This window comes from Indicator indicator, chromosome Z, assembly GCF_027791375.1.
Source record: "Indicator indicator isolate 239-I01 chromosome Z, UM_Iind_1.1, whole genome shotgun sequence".
In the NCBI taxonomy this organism is placed as follows: domain Eukaryota; kingdom Metazoa; phylum Chordata; class Aves; order Piciformes; family Indicatoridae; genus Indicator; species Indicator indicator.
This window is the reverse complement of record NC_072053.1, coordinates 1,710,631-1,726,970: the sequence shown is the minus strand read 5'-3', so window position 1 is coordinate 1,726,970 and position 16,340 is coordinate 1,710,631. Positions and strand designations below refer to the sequence as shown.

Genomic DNA, 16,340 nt, shown 5'->3' with positions numbered 1-16,340 from the left:
ATTTTCCTGTGTAAGAAGCTCTAGTTTCCCATCTGGAACCTGGCCTCTCCTGAGAGGTCACCAGTGTAAATAAAAGGGGCTGAGGGGGCTGAAACTGGACTTTGGAGGTATGTAGTGTTGTAGTTCCAGAAACACATCTTCCCCTGGCAAGTTTGTATTCCTGTAGGAAGTTCCTGCATTACATGACTTTCATGGTTATTTTATATACTAACTTTTGGAATAACATACAAAATATTTTTGAGTAAAATAGTTAAGAATCACAGAATCATTTTGGTTGGAAAGGGCCTTTAATTCCTGTTAAGTCCAATCATGCTCTACCAAACGTGGTGCTAAACCATGTCCCTCAGCACGTTTCCACGTCTGAAATCTCTTTCAGTGAAGTTCCTTCTAATAGCCAACCTTATTTCTTCTAATATCCACACCTAAACCTCCCCTTGTAGCTTGAGGCTGCTTCCTCTTGTTCCATCTCTTGTCATTTATATATCTGATATTTAGGTTGTATGTAAGAAGTTATTTGACATTTAAAAAGATGTTGGTTTTCGTTTTTGGTTTTTTTAAAAGAAAAAGGAAGTTTATTTTCCACAAGGAAGAGCAATAGGAAAAATTAAACTGCTTTCCACATATTGTTTTCTTGAAACAAGAGTCTACAAGGACATACTCAGCACCAAAACTAAAACCAAGGAAAATAATAATAAAAAAAATTACAAACAGCCATAGAATGTAATCTATAAAGCAAACATTTAATATTGCACTTTGTCTAATGTTTGGATTTTACTTACTTTTTCCTAATTCAGATAAGAATTCTATACCAGATACTGGGCTACAACTGTGAACCTCATGTTTTGTAATGCTGAGAATTGACCAATACTTGTGGAAGAGTAATGCCTCTGACAACAGAAAAAAAAAAAACTGAAAAAAAGAAGCCTTTTTTATTTGGAACAGTTGAAGAATTGTTGACCCCAATCACATAGGCTGTAATGCCATGTCAATTACTACGATATTGGTCAATCCTGCTTTGTATGCCATTTTCCCATCATATCGTGATAAGTACTTTAGTGCTACGTGTATCAGCAATTGTTCCCTAGTCTGTTAAAGTAACAAAAAACTGAAACAAAAAGTAAAAACAAAAAGAAAAAAGAAAAAAGTAAAACCACCAAATGCCCTTTTATGCCAACGATCCCATCAGCTTTACAAATTGTCTGGAGAGGGTAGAGGAGAGGGACATTCACAAAACTGGCCTAATAACCTAAGACATCACCCAATTTCCTTCTTGTCCAATACTTCCGCTCGAAGCCCAAGCCTTTTAACTGAGTCACTTAAAACGCGACTCGTTATTTTTTATCACCCTGTTGTCACTTTTGAAACATGAATGATCCTTCATGTTCTCATAAAGGCCACTTATGGAAAAGCCTGTTCTGTCACATTTATGAAGCCTTAAAAACAAGCCAGATGTTTGTCAAGAGCCACCACCAGGCAGAAAACACCAGCCTCCCCTTGCCAGCTCCGTTCCAAGCTGTTTTATTGCACAAGGAGATAAGATACTTGATGGATCACGTCTTGGTTGAAGCCATCAACACTAGAAGTGTGTCCCTTTCTCAGTGGACTGTGTTACACACAATGTCTGAAAAGTAAAGCTGACTTTTTGTTGTCCATCTCTAACATGTGAGTGCTGGTGTTTGCGTTAGCACATCCCATGGGCTCCATTTAGTCATTCTGTCCTCGGAGCACACTCAGTTTCACAGACTGGTAGGGTTTGGAAGGGCCCTCCGAAGATCACCGCTAGAGTGTTTTTGCATTTGCCAAGGATACATAGTGAAATCCCCATTTTGTTTCTTTTAAAGCTCTTGAGAGTACCACAGAACATGCAATAACCCAAGCAGCTCTAGCTAACTAGTATCCAAGTACGGCTGGTAACACTGATCTTGCCCCATTTAATTGTACTTCTAGTCTACTTTTACAGTATCATAAACCCTGAAGATAATACAAAGTGCACAAACTGAGCTCTTAGCATAGGCCAAGCTTTTGTGGCAGTTTGAAATATACTTTCTACTAGAGACTCATTACATATAGAATTTTTGGTGATTTAGGTAACTACATACAAAAATAAATTTACTTTCCCTTCCCATCCCTATTACTTGAGATATTGACCTGTCTGCAATTCTAGACAGTGTACGACTATTTTTTTTTGAGGCTGAGCTGATGCCTGCTGGTGCTGCTTTTATTTGTGCCTTTAGTATTTGTGTTTTTTTTTTAAAGCTTCACAACTTGAACATCTTTACAATATAGAAATACAAGTGGGAATGAGGGTGGGTTTTATAACTTTTGTGCATGTCCCTCTTCCAGATCCCCCTCTCGAGTAAAGAATAAAAAAAAAAAAACCCACCAACAAAAACAAACCACAAACACAAAACAAAAGAGAAGTAACTCAACAGTGCAACATAACAAAACAAATAGCATTCCAACAGTTTGGCAAGTGATGAGTTCACCTGAGATTAAGTGATTTTTTTTTTTAGGCAGTCTGTAACAAAATGCTGCTTTGCGAGGATAGTAGAAAGGCAACAAATTCTTAAAGGAAATCAAGAAGGTTTACAATCTTGATGAAGTCTATTAGGTTCTTTCTATTAACTCTCCATCCCCCTCCACCCCAGTCCCACATCTGTTGCTTATCTACTACAGTAGGCTGCAAACATACAGCAAGAAGGATTGGCTTGAAGGCATTTGATGTTTGTCAACAAATCCACCATAGGATCCAAGCTGAAGAGGTGATACATGATCAGCCTACTAGAACAATTCTGAGCATGTGCATATGTGGGTAAAGTCCAGGCTACATTAAATTAAACAAAACAAAAAAAAGAAAAAAGTCAGTGCATTTGTGTAAGTCTGTTGCTGTTTTGTGTTTTTTTTTTTTTTTTTTTTTCCCCAAAGCTTTCTGTTGCTTCTTCTTGTGCGGACCACAAACAAGAGGGAATTAACAACAGTCTGGCATAAATGAGGGGAAAAAAAAGCTGTAGTGACACTGAACCGCACAACATGAGCAGTGAGCATGTGCAAATTTCTGAATCTCAAGAGGAAGCCATCCCTCTTACAATGTGGTTTGAGTGTTTTGACACACATGACTGCAGGTTGTTAGTAAGGCTGCTCCTAGTATGTGCCAATATTTAAGGAGTAAGGGAAAAAAAAACCAAAACAGCTCAGGTCTTCAAGCATGTGGAGCAGTCCTACACTGTTACTGTAGGCTTCAAAGCATGATCACAGGTTGTTTTGATTCACCATACAGGCAAGAGCAAAACCACTTCCTCTGAAAGTGTGTCTCCACTGTGATGCCTTGACCTTCAACACGCAGGTGTGATTATAAAACCCAAGTCAAGTCAGCTTCCGACGGATTCCTTCAGCGAGAGGGGCAGGATGGTCTGTCATCCGTGGGCTGATCTGGGTTTGGATCAATCTGACCAGAAGAAGAAACCAAAGAGCTCAAGCCAAGGTGTTTTTTATAGCTAGCTGCTAAAACTAAACCAAACCACCCCACCGAAACAGGCAAGTTTAAGACAACCAAGAGTTGTAAATGACATTGCCAATCTAACAGCTCTTCAAACAACTGAAAAACCTGGAGTCTGAGACTAAACTTTGAACGAAAAATTAGTAACTGAGTGCTGTGCAAAGTTTTAAACTACAGGTTCATTTTAATTTAAGGATAAGCACAAAGAACTGATAAAAGAGCTTGAAAAATATGTGCTGTACTAGCACAGGTTTTATTTACTGAAAAGACACTGAACAGACAACTTGACTCATCACTAAAAAGGTAATCTATCTTCAAAAGGCAAAACTAGTAGTAAAAACTCATTCTACTTTTAAAGTGATTAACCTTCCAACACCCCATAAAACTTAGTATCTTAGAGGTTTGTGTGTTCTACACCTTGCCTCTTCTTGCTTTCTACAAAATGAGAACAATCTCGTAACTCCAAAACTGGATGGCAAGAACAGCTTAAGTGTACAGTTTAGTCATTCTTATTAGTTCATTGTGTAACCTCTTTTGAGGACAAAAAGAGGCTTTTCTACATCTTAAAGTACCTAAACTGGAAAGGACTTGAATTGTATATTCTAGGGCTAAGAGTCCTCAGAGAAGTCTCCAGCACACAAAACCCATGCCCCCTCTCTGCCCAGTCAATAGCACAGTAGTGGTTCAAGGGGAAAACAATCAACAGTAGGTGAATTCAGGCATGACTTCAAAATACACAATTTACTTGAGTCTTATACCACTCATTCTTCCTGAGAAATAAAGATGGAAAGCTTTTGATGTTACATTGTTTTTTTCCAGTGGGTTTCATACAAAAACACAGCTAGAGATATTGACCTTTGTATTCACAGAAATCCAAGTCAGAAAGAATTCCTAAGTTCTCTCTAAGGAGCCCATTACTGCACCACATACACAGCACCAAAAAGGCAGAGAGTGGTTGCACTTGTGGAGCTACAGACCCAAAACACTGGTGTTAATGCCATTATATATGTAAGGCAAGGTTTGGTTTTAAGTTATTAAGAGGGTACGCAGCAGTTTGGAAATGCCTGCACAGCACAGGAATTGTGAAAAATCCTAAGAACTTTAGACTCAATCCACCTGCACTTGCTAAAATGAAGTCACCTTATGTCCTGTTCATCATTTCAATGAGGTCTTTTTATTCCATGTGACAGAATTCAGAAAAGCTGGGATCTATCATTGTGTTTTGTCTGAGGTACCTACTTCTGAATAGAGGGGTGGAGGCAGAAAACGGAACTCTTGGATGTACGCAAACAATGGTCCTGGAAGCCCTCTCTCGAAGTCATCACAACCACCTATGGGTGCAAGGCTGGACTGTCTCTGCTCCTCCGTGACCACTTCTGCATAGCTAGGAGGTGCTGCAGGGAAAAGGCATACGCAGTTCGAACAGCAAGTTCTTATGCATGTCAAAATATACAACATGGTAAATATTAAAACTTCTAACATCACAAAAGGCACCAGCAGGTAGGTAAATTACTTCAGTGACTTTTGAAGAAGATGAAAGGGAGCATTTAGTTGTTCTATCTTAAGGTTACGCTCACATCTGAGAAGAAGCTGATCACTGCTTGCTGTGGCTTAATTAGCCTCCTAAAATCAAGGCATACACAAAATACCCAATTTCTGTCCAGATAGGAATGGCAGAACACAGCACTCCTCTGGACTCCACACATCTACTCTGATAAAAAGGGATGCTTATTAGATGTGAGCATAGAGGTGCGGAGACAAAATTTCTCCTTTAACTAGGTATTTTCAATTGAAATGAATGAACATCTTCACAAAAGTTCAAGGCTACCAAGTCTAGTAGAACACACCACAAACTGCTTCTACTAAATGCTTTCTAAGCAAAGATGCAGTTGCAATACTGGAAGCAGAATGAATTCTACACGGGTACCATGGCATGTTGTACTTTCACTTGTGCCACCTTCCAAGCAGATGGAGTTCACTGCTTGACCTTGAGAGGGGAAGGCAGGGAGGGAACTCTACTGTTCTGCATGAGATGTGCAAGGAAATACCCACAAAAGATTTCCCATGGGCTTTATTGCGGAGAATGTAATTGGTGTCTGTTGGCACAACAGTAATGAATAAAGTAGACAGAAAAGAAATCAGATTAGTTAAGTTATTTGGTATTTGTATTGTCAAGTTACCTTCTGGTCTTTCAGGTAGGGTCAGACCAAGCCAATTCATGTTCATGCTGCACTGGCTGCTCACACTTGACGTTCTGCTACCAAACGGATGTAGAGGAATGGTACCAATGACCAGTGGTAAATTAAGGAACAAATCCATGGCGCCTGGAATATCAACATATACCTGAAGAACAAAACCAAAACCATTAAAATGCAGCTTTATATGAGCACTTCATAATTGTCAGACAAAGTTCTCTGTCCACAGTATCTTCCACTAAGCACTTTAGTTTCCTAGCGTCTGTTTTAGAAACAATGCCCCTATGGAGATAAAAAACCTTCTGAAGTCAAAAGCTGCTCAGGTTTCTTAATATGAGCCCTCACATGGAAATGTCACCTATTCACTAACCATTTGCACACTGCAACTGTTTGAAGAATATACATGATTTATATTGCATTTATTTACAAGAGTCCTGTCAAGACACAAATACTAGGATGGGTTTCCTTCCTAACTAGTTAGCATGGAATGCTTTATAGGCAGTTTGCAAGAAACATGGGTAACTGCTTGTGCTGAACTTAGACAGGCCATCCAACCTACCATCAGTGAATACTCCACGCGGATTATACTACAGTCAAGGATTGAAGGAGAAACAGGTGGAATTTTCAGCTGTTTGCCATTCCAGGTTTCTGTTTTGCCAGATGACAAGGAATCCCCACGCAGGTTGGCAACAAGCTGTTTGACTTCCTTCATTTTCCCTTTGGCATAAAATGCCTGTGTTTGGTAAATGGCTGCTTTTGGCACCACCACACGGGAAGAGCAGTTCTCAATCTCAGCAAAGATCTGAATTGATTCACCTGAAACAAAACAGAATTTCATGTTCTCTTTTGTATTTAAAAGACAGCTTAAGCAAATTGCCACATTGTAAGTATTGTCTTAATGCAGTGGACACTGCTAGCACTACACCTTCAAAACCACTGCATTGCTAACAGGAATAGGACCGCCGCAAGCTAAGCTAAAGAAAAATGCACAGGTCTAATAGAAACAGATGTCCTTTTGATTATCTGGAGACAGCTATCATTTCTTAACAAAATTATTCCTAGTTAAAAACATCAAGAAGATTGTTGAACAGACTGAGGTAGTAAGAAGAGTTTTGTTTATATAAAAGCAGTAAGTACAAGCTGTTGCCTCAAAAGGGAAAGAAAAAACACTTCCTTTAATTACTTCTGTTACGTACCTGGGGTGTAGCCCTTCCTTTCAATTTTGGCACTTAAGGATATTGGGCCTGAGGTACAAAACCAGCAACAGAGCGTCTTTTCTTTTGTGCCTGCTTGGGGTGACTGAAAGAAAAGAAGAACATTGCCCATTTAATTAAGATGTCCATCAATCTATTAGTCTATTTTTATCGACTAAAGGTTATTTTCCTAGTGCAGTTACATAGCTAATTCACAAGAAAAAAATAAAAGACTCAAGCAATTTAAATGCCACTATGCAAATGTAAAGTTTATTCTAATTCCCTTACTCATTACCCTTTTTTTTCTGCTACACTTCATACTTTAAAATATTTCTTACACAAATACTGTGTAAAACTTGAAGCTTTATAGCCTATACATCTCAACACATTGTTGGCAATGCTTTTAATTTATTCAATAAACTTGAACATCCTTACACTACATTGCACTTCAGAAACAATAACTAAGCTTAAGTATTATAACCTTGACTCCTACTATTTCCTCTGCTTCTGAACGATATCATTTCATCCATATTAAGCAGACTTTGTTATTTTACATGAAATCAGGATTTAGGACTTGATCCAAAGCCCATTAAAGTCAAATGGGAATCCTTTGATTTTAATGGTATTTGTGCAAGGCCAACATCCCTTTGCAGATCTGTCTGATTCTTCACCCATACACACAAGAAACCTATTTCAATGGACTTTGAAGTTGTTTTTCTTTTTCCCCCTCCAAAAATGGTAATATGAGAATGAGGAAAAAATATGAAAATTTTAGGCCAGATTGAAATCAAATCCTCATTGAAAGCAGTTTTGAAACTGAAATTAACGAAGCAACATTCCAAAAAAACAATTATACAGAATTGTGGTAATTTCTCCCCATTGGTAGAAAGCTACCCATACGGAAAAATATCGATTATGCAAAACAGTACATTTTTTACTTTGCATTTTTAAGTTAGCAGTCTCTCACATTTTTTCAAGTTTTACTGTTTCTTCTACAGACTCAAAAATCAAAGGGGAACAGTTCTCAAAATATTCTTAGTGACATTTTACAATTTAGTATTATCAATTTTAATTGACAAAACCTGATGGGATTCATCCTAGGGTGCGGAAAGAGCTGGCAGATGAGCTGGCCAAGCCTCTCTCCATCATTTTCCACCAGTCCTGGCTCACTGGAGAGGTCCCAGAAGACTGGAAACTGGCCAATGTGACACCCATCCACAAGAAGGGACGAACAGAAGAACCTGGGAACTACAGGCCTATCAGCCTGACCTCAGTGCCAGGGAGCAGATTGTCTTGGGGGCAATCACTGCACACCTGAAGGATGGCCAAGGAATCAGGCCCAGCCAACATGGATTTAGGAAGGGCAGGTCCTGCCTCACCAACCTGATCTCCTTCTATGATCAGGTGACCAGCCTGGTGGACGTGGGAAAGGCTGTGGATGTAGTCCACCTGGACTTCAGCAAGGCCTTTGACACTGTCCCCCACAGCAAACTCCTGGCCAAGCTGTCAGTCTGTGGCTTGGACAGCAGCACTCTGCACTGGGTTAGGAACTGGCTGGAGGGCCGAGCCCAGAGAGTGGTGGTGAATGGTGCCACATCCAGCTGGCAGCCTGTCACTAGTGGTGTCCCCCAGGGATCAGTGCTGGGCCCCATCCTGTTCAATATCTTTATTGATGATCTGGATGAGGGGATTGAGTCCATCATCAGTAAATTTGCAGATGACACCAAGCTGGGAGCAGATGTTGATCTGTTAGAAGGTAGAAGGGCTCTGCAGGGGGACCTTGACAGGCTGGACAGATGGGCAGAGTCCAACAGGATGGCATTCAACAAATCCAAGTGCCAGGTGCTCCACTTTGGCCACAACAACCCCATGCAGAGCTACAGGCTGGGGTCAGAGTGGCTGGAGAGCAACCAGGCAGAAAGGGACCTGGGGGTACTGGTTGACAGCAGCTGAACATGAGCCAGCAGTGTGCCCAGGTGGCCAAGAGAGCCAATGGCATCCTGGCCTGCATCAGGAATAGTGTGGCCAGCAGGAGCAGGGAGGTCATTGTACCCCTGTACACAGCACTGGTTAGGCCACACCTTGAGTACTGTGTCCAGTTCTGGGCCCCTCAGTTTAGGAAAGATGTTGAATTGCTGGAGCATGTCCAGAGAAGGGCAACGAGGCTGGTGAGAGGCCTTGAGCACAAGCCCTATGAGGAGAGGCTGAGGGAGCTGGGACTGTTTAGCCTGGAGAAGAGGAGGCTCAGGGGTGACCTCATTGCTGTCTACAACTACCTGAAGGGAGGTTGTAGCCAGGAGGGGGTTGGTCTCTTCTCCCAGGCAACCAGCACCAGAACAAGAGGACACAGTCTCAAGCTGTGCCAGGGGAGGTTTAGGCTGGAGGTGAGGAGAGAGTTCTTCACAGAGAGAGTGGTTGGCCATTGGAATGGGCTGCCCGGGGAGGTGGTGGAGTCACCATCCCTGGAGGTGTTCAAGAGGGGATTGGACGTGGCACTTGGTGCCATGGTTTAGATAGTCATGAGGTTTAGGGTGACAGGTTGGACTTGTGATCTTTGAGGTCTCTTCCAGCCTTCTTGATTTTATGATCTTAAAAGTGAAGCAACTCAAGTACAGGAAAACAGCTTTCAAAATAGGAAAGTTAAGAGAGTTGCTAAACTGATATAATACTTATGAGGATCAGCTGTTATTATACTAGCAAATAATAGGTAAAATTAGATGTGGATATTGTTTCAGTTATTATACTTCCATTATTTTTATGCCAGAAAAAGAAGGAGTAATTCTGTCAATTCTTACCAGTAATGAAGGAGTGTTGATATCTATATGTTCAAAGACTGTAAATTCCTTCTTTAATTTTACTGGTAGAAACCAAGGCCTATGCAATTCGGCTTTCACCCAATAGCGCACACTGCCATGTCTGCCTTCGAATGAGGTAGCAAGTGGTCTGTGCAGGACACAAAGGTCAAAAACTGAGTCAAGTCCTTCTGTCTCAGCATGATACAATCCATCAAGTCAAGGATTAGTACGTAGAACTGCATTTTTAATGCACTGTGGTACTTAATGCAGCGTAACTTATTTGCAAAGTTTCCTTATCTCAAAAAAAAATTCAAGATTAATAGACGGGAGAAAAAATCCATCTCCAATTCATGCTATTGTGGTTTTGGATAGATTTTTAAGGATCAATTAAAGAATTGTACTAGAAAATGCCAGGAGAATACACATTTTCTTTAAACTTAAGAGGCCACTTTCAAGTCTAAGAATGCCTTTTTAAGGCCAAATTAAGACTACCAACTTAAAATCAGCATTAGTGTCAACCAATTATTTATTTGGGTATTATACTTTGTATTTTTTTTTGTCTATCATTTGCTTGGCTGGTAATCTCAGTTATCAGGTTAATTTTAGCTCAGCATTTTTAGTTTGCTTCGCCTTAAGCAGAATCAACGTTTCAATGTAGAGTTTTGCACAGAGAGGCTACTCTGAGTACCTTCTAATTTTCCTTTACCCTGACAAGACCAGCTTAAAACATTCACATTGTTTCTGGATGCACATATATATGCATCCAAAAATCATTAGGCCTATTCTGCTCTATGCTTTGACAAGAAAAAAAAGTCCTTTTCGGGAGCTGGAAGAAAAACGATGTGGAAAGGATCTCCAAACCTTTCAGCATCATCTTTTTGTTTTTATCCTGTAATGTCATAAAACAAACACAAAGCATCTTTATATTCCAGTTATTTCAATTTTTTTCTGTAATTTTATTCAAGTTTTTTTTCTATTATACAACATTTTGTGTACATGTTATTACGTTAATTATTTGCAAAGCTTCCACTCCACATCTTCCATATGCCATAATGCCAGCCATGCTAGTACTGTACTCAGTTACAGGTTTGACTTCCCTATCTGCATGTCTGGAACATTTAGGTTTTTTCCTAATAATCTGAATTAAAGGATTTTCTGATTAGTCATCCGTGTTTCACCCTGCCCCCATGTTCTTTAGGGTGAAAATTGGTCAAGGTCATTGTGTGTCTGTCTTTGTACTTTAAGAAAATTTCTGAAGGATGCTACAGACACAAAATACTAAGTAGCCAGAGTAAAACATCAGGCTTTTAATTTTGTCTCTATTTTCTTAAATTGTTTTTCAATAGTGGTTCTTTCAGGTCACTTAAAAAGAACTTGTGTTTTGACTGACATCTGTGGTCTTTTGCTGGCTATCTTGCTTCACTTCAAGGCAAGCACTTCATGTGTTAAGTACGAAGTTTTCTTTGTTTTATATTGAAAGGTCTCTTGCACCTCAAGGGAAGACCAGTATTACTTTTTTTTCCTTTTTTGAGATTGTTATTTTCATGGAATGCTAAATTGTCTATAAAATCTCCACATACACAGGTGGACACAGGTCTTCTCCAGGCTTTCAGTAGGATCTACTATGAAGTCCTGTGCTGTTCACTTTGAAATTGACCCGTGAAAGTGTTTATCATCTGCAGGTTCTGCTAAACACAGCACCTCTAATAAACAGATGGTTTATTAGCTGTAATATTAGGTACTGAGCTACTTCATGTAACACACTGCCAAGTATTTCTCAACCTTAATGACTTCACTGCTTGCCTTTTACAGCAGAAAGCTCCTTTTCCCATCCACGTCAAGACTCCCTTCTGCTTCTGTGCATTTTATCTTATTGCAACTTGCATTTTCAGCTGATTTCCAAATTGGAAATTCTACTATGTACACATCTTCCATTCACAATGTCTGCATTGAACATTTCATACTTGGAGGGGCAGGGGAAACAGATCTTTATCTTAACACTTCTGCCCTCATTCTCACTTCACCTTTGCTTTCTGAGACAAATGGTGTTAGGTACAGGAATTTTTCTTGCTTCATTCACCCATCCTTCTGTGTATTTCCATCCAGGCTTTCTGCACAAAGGCCAGCCTCGGTACAAACAACCTATTTAAAAGGGAACAACCTCCTCTTTTGTTCAAACATAGTTAAACTTGCCACATCTGTTCTAGACTGAGCCCTGACAATTCAGCTGTGATCTTATCTCTACTGTTGCTGGCCCGCCTGGCACCAGTAAACTGGTGGTTCAGTTAGAAGGCCATCTCAGCCACTCTGCAGTACTCCAGTTCAAATTCCTCTCCCCCATCTTGGGAAGGGATAAAATATTGAAAGACCAAAAAGTTAGTAGAAGGTGAGCAGCAGCGAGTTCCCATTTTCATGAAAATTCTGTTAAAATTAGAAAAAAAAAAAAGAAGTCTGTACCAGTTTAAAAGCAACCTCTTCAGTTTAATGAGATTATGTTCTCCGCTGCATGTCAGAGCACAATTCCTATTACCATTGAAAAGGTTTCCCCTCCACCCACAGCAGTTTTGCTCAGGCAGGTGGCAGCAAGGCCTGCGTGAGGGCACTTACGTCTGTGGAAGCTCAAAGCTGAATGCATATTCATGCCTTCCAGAATGAATGGTGTGAAGACCTTCTTCTGAATTGTCATCATCTAGAAGGGAAAAAAAGCAACATGCTACTCCACCTGCACATACCTGATACATTACACCAGCTTTCATCTCCAGATTAAAAAGGGTTTTTTTGCACACTCATTGCAGCACTTAAGAACCTGGTATCCCAGAATCAAGGGTTGATAGTCTGTAGTAACAGCAGGAGGCAGGGATCAATTTCACCCACAGAACAGTAGGCAGGATTGCCAGATTCACCTTACAGTGAACAAGTGGTTAACTTGCTTTAATTTATAATCCTGCCTCTGAACAGTGTCAGGACTGCAACTGCTGCCATTTCAAGGCCTGCCTGCAAGACCTGTAATGGAAATCATGCTTTCCACTGTGATTCCCTGTTAAAATGAGATAGAGATGGCTCTTTAACAGCATTAAGCCATCTGCACAAAGTCTGCCATGTGAGATTAAATTTAGCAATTTGGCTTCCTTTTATCTCCTGCCTGGCAACAGTGTCCAGAAAGTAATCACCAAAAAATAAAGGGCAGGAAAAAAAACCCCACAAGTGTGCAAGCACCACCTGGAAAGTACCAGACAAATTCAGGGGCACAGGAATGGCAAGCTGCCAGATCCACGCTCTCTAGAGCTAAACTTTATTAGGTTAACTCGATCTTGCTTTAACAGCAAAACCCACACATTTCTTGGTTCCACCAAGAAAGCTAACCCTTTGTTTATGGTTAGTATTTCCTATATGATTTGAATGCTGCAATAAATCTGCAGCTTATTCCAATGTAGTGACCATAAAACCTGAGAAACGCTGACTCCATCAAAACTAAGTTGAGAGAAAAATGATTGAGCATAAAAAGGGCTGGAGTAATAAAAGGAGATATAGTGAGACAATGCAGAAAGCAGCCGATTATATTCAGTGGTCTTAAGTGTTTCTGGGGGCACACAGCAGAACTTTAAATTCTCATTGTCCTACAGAAACACCGATTTGCCCTTCCTGCAGAACACAGGGCACTATGAAAATCTTTGGGTGGGTGGGAAGAAAAAATGCCCTAAGAATATGGAGAAAAAAAAAATACACCGTCGGCAGGCAGCGTCCCGACAAAAACGCCAGGGAAATGCGCCTATGTGAGACAATGCGTATGACCGTGAAGGAATTTTTTATTACTTTTCTTGGAGGCCGGGGGAGCGTTGGTGGTGCCTGCTTTTCCCAGCACAGCGATCTCCTCCTCACAGACAAGTTCCCGTCCTGCCTTTTCCCCCTCGCTCCCCTCCCGCCCTTTCTGCCAGCTCAGCAGTCCCGCCGCGGCGGAGCTGTGGTAAACAAGTGCTGAGCTGTCAATCAGGAGAGCCAGGCTGGAGCAGGAGCCGACCGGCCTAAACCGGTGCGAGCGGATCCCCAGCCAGCCGCTCATATACATACGATATATGTTACACCCGCCGCATTCGCTCAGCAGCTCCGCTCCCCGACGGCTCAGGGAGAGAGACAGAGCGGAGAGGCGGGGCGCTGCCCGCCCCTCGCCTTCCGCTCTCCACAGAGACCCTCTCAGGGGGCTACAGGGGAACCGGCGGGACGCGATGAGGACGTGACCGGCAGCAGAGCATCCTACCCGCCCTCAGCGAGGGGCTTCCCCCCGCGCCACCTCCTCAGGGGAGCGACCCCGCCCCGCCGTAGGGGGCTGCCGGCGCACGCCGGTTGCGGGCAGAGGAACCTGCTCCTTTCGCCCCCGCGGTCAGCACCCCACCAATCAGCGGCTGGCATCGCCTTAGCAACAGGCCAACAAACGCCGGCCGGCCAATCAGAGAGCGGGAGGGGGCGAGGCCTTGAGCAGCCGGAGCCGCCGCCGAGGCAGTCATTGAAAGTCGGCCGCCGGCAGGCGCGGGGCACGACCTTTCCTCTCCCCTCAGGTACTCTTTCTCCCCGTTTTAACTCCAGGTACGCTCACGGAGTGGGGCCTAATTCCCCCCTCCCCACTCCGCCACGGCGTTGTCTCCACGCTCCCGTCACCCACGACCCTGGCTCGGGCGGGTTCATTTCTGAGGCGGTGGGTTTAGAAGGGAAGGTTGGAGCCACAGGTCGCCTCGTCGGCGAGCTGCGCTATGTGTTTCGTTAAAATAACCCCCAGACCTCAGCGATAACTGCAGAAATGCTTATTGGTAATGTGCTGGCTGCCGTAGTTTTAAAAAAAAAAAATTCTATTGGAAGGGGGAATATCCCATCCCTGCAGTAAATACGCTGCACATTAAGGAGGGAGGGAAAAAAGAAAAAAAGACTCCAAGCAGCACCAAAATTACATAACCGGTTTTTCATATTATTTTCCTGTGCTGAGGAATTAAGTCATCGCCACCACCTGACGCGTGTGGCCAATCTGCGCCGAGCAGCCGGCGCACTGCCCCCCCCCACCCCCCCCGGACCGGTCCCAAACAGGATTGAACCGCTTCGAACAAAGGCTGCGAACTTCGGAAAAAACCGCACACACATCCCCCCGTGGCCCCGCAGCTCTTACCCTGACGGTATGCCAGACAAGGGGGGACACAGTACATGTCGTGGGGACACCCCCACCCCAGCAGCCCACGGTGGTGGGGAGCAGGAGGTCTCTCTAGTTTTGGGAGAGATGCTTCCACCACACGCCCCTCCTCCCCTTGCTCTCCATCAGGACTTAATGTGCTCCCCCATCAAGAAACATCTTTACATTGGGGTGTCCCCTCCACCCCAATGGAAAATTAAAATGATTAACAGAGAAGCGCTAGAAGAAAAATGCTTACACGTGGGGTGGTGATAGGATATGTCAAAATAAGCCACCGGGACTCTTTTTATCTGCCAATAACGAGCCATCCTCACAAAAATCATCACATTATCGGCTCGAAAAAGCAGCACCCCGACGTGTTTTGCGCTTTTATTGTATTTCAGGGTTTGCCAGGATGTTGCCAGTAAAGTCGTTTATTGCCGATCTGGCTTAGATTTTATAACAATTTTTTTCCCACCCAGGGACAAATCTGGCTGCTGTTACTATCAAATAAATGAATTTTTTTTTTTTAAGTAAATGTATTAAGAAACGGCTGTGTTGAAGGGCAGGTAACCCAGCACAGCCCTGCTTATAGGCAGTTCGCTGATGCATCTCCTGCAGATTTAACATCAGAGACCATCACACGCCGGTAAGACCCTCGGCGTGTCCTGCTCGCCACCAATTGCATCCATTCAAATAACTAAAAACGGGTGAGCCAGACAAAAAAATGCTTTTTTCCCCGCAGAAGTCGTTATTAAGGAAAAGCTTTACCTCTCTCGTGGCCGACTAGGATGTCCTTATGGTTGAAATACTCCACTTCTTCAGTGTAGTTCTGTGTATAGGCAGTGTTGGATCCAGCATTTCTCGATTCAGTCCAGCGCACTTTAGCGTGTCCCCTCGCGTGAATTTTAAGTGATTTCACTCTGATTTCCCCAGTTACTTCTAAATTGACCCTTCCTGAGACTGTGTCCCCGCTGGAGTAGACGGGGACATTGCTGTCATTCAGACAGTCGAAGCTTATTGTCAAACTCTTCACCTTCCCCAGCACCATTTTTTTCTTTTTAATAGCAAAGTGTAGAAAAATAGACTGTTAAGAAAATAAAAGGAAAAAAATAATAAAAACAAAAAGAAAGAATCCCCTCAGATAAAGCGCGATTGTGGCAGCTCGGAGTCTACATCCAGCTCATGAGGACGGCGGGGAGCCCCGGCCCCAGCCCGGGCGGCTCGGGGTGGGGAGGGGGGGGCAGAAGCCGCCGCCGCTGCTGCACTTTCCCCACAAAGGCGCTGACGGACCCGCCGCCGGCCCCTCCTTATAAGCCCGGTGACAAACAAGCTCCGCCGCGCATGCGCCGCCCCGCCCCGCCGTGTCCCCGCCTCTCCCTCGGCCCTTTTGCGGGACAGGGGCAAGGGAAAACTGTAAGAGAGCTTAGCTGTGAGTTTCCAGGTTGAGCTGGTGTTTGGTGGTACTTGGTTTTGTTTGTGTTTTTTGTTTGTTTGTTTGTTTTTACC

At 42.9% G+C, this 16,340-nt stretch overlaps 1 protein-coding gene across 3 annotated transcripts; it reads right to left on the bottom strand.

The window, feature by feature from the left end:
* Positions 1–293: 293 nt before the first annotated feature.
* On the bottom strand, positions 294–16,052 carry ARRDC3 (arrestin domain containing 3). Of its 3 annotated transcripts, none has more exons than XM_054397242.1 (8): positions 15,603–16,052; positions 12,287–12,368; positions 9,680–9,827; positions 6,888–6,990; positions 6,251–6,507; positions 5,677–5,839; positions 4,736–4,890; positions 294–3,445 (listed from the first exon to the last, which is right to left on the bottom strand). In XM_054397242.1, exons 1-8 carry the CDS (start codon positions 15,880–15,882, stop codon positions 3,389–3,391), a joined length of 1,245 nt encoding a protein of 414 aa, XP_054253217.1. In that variant the 5' UTR covers positions 15,883–16,052; the 3' UTR covers positions 294–3,388. The 3 variants fall into 3 exon arrangements, with proteins under 3 accessions (XP_054253217.1, XP_054253218.1, XP_054253219.1); XM_054397243.1 differs by having other exon boundaries at positions 12,287–12,353; XM_054397244.1 differs by having other exon boundaries at positions 12,287–12,350.
* Between the last annotated feature and the right edge of the window lie 288 nt (positions 16,053–16,340).

What these genes read in the sequence shown, in the direction of transcription:
- ARRDC3 (XM_054397242.1), bottom strand. Translation starts at nt 15,882, where the DNA reads ATGGTGCTGGGGAAGGTGAAGAGTTTGACAATAAGCTTCGACTGTCTG. An exon ending in CCTAGTCGGCCACGAGAGAG is followed by an intron (nt 12,369 to 15,602) that starts GTAAAGCTTTTC and finishes TTTCCCTTCTAG; the next exon opens with ATGATGACAATTCAGAAGAA. An exon ending in AGCTTTGAGCTTCCACAGAC is followed by an intron (nt 9,828 to 12,286) that starts GTAAGTGCCCTC and finishes TGTCCTGCACAG; the next exon opens with ACCACTTGCTACCTCATTCG.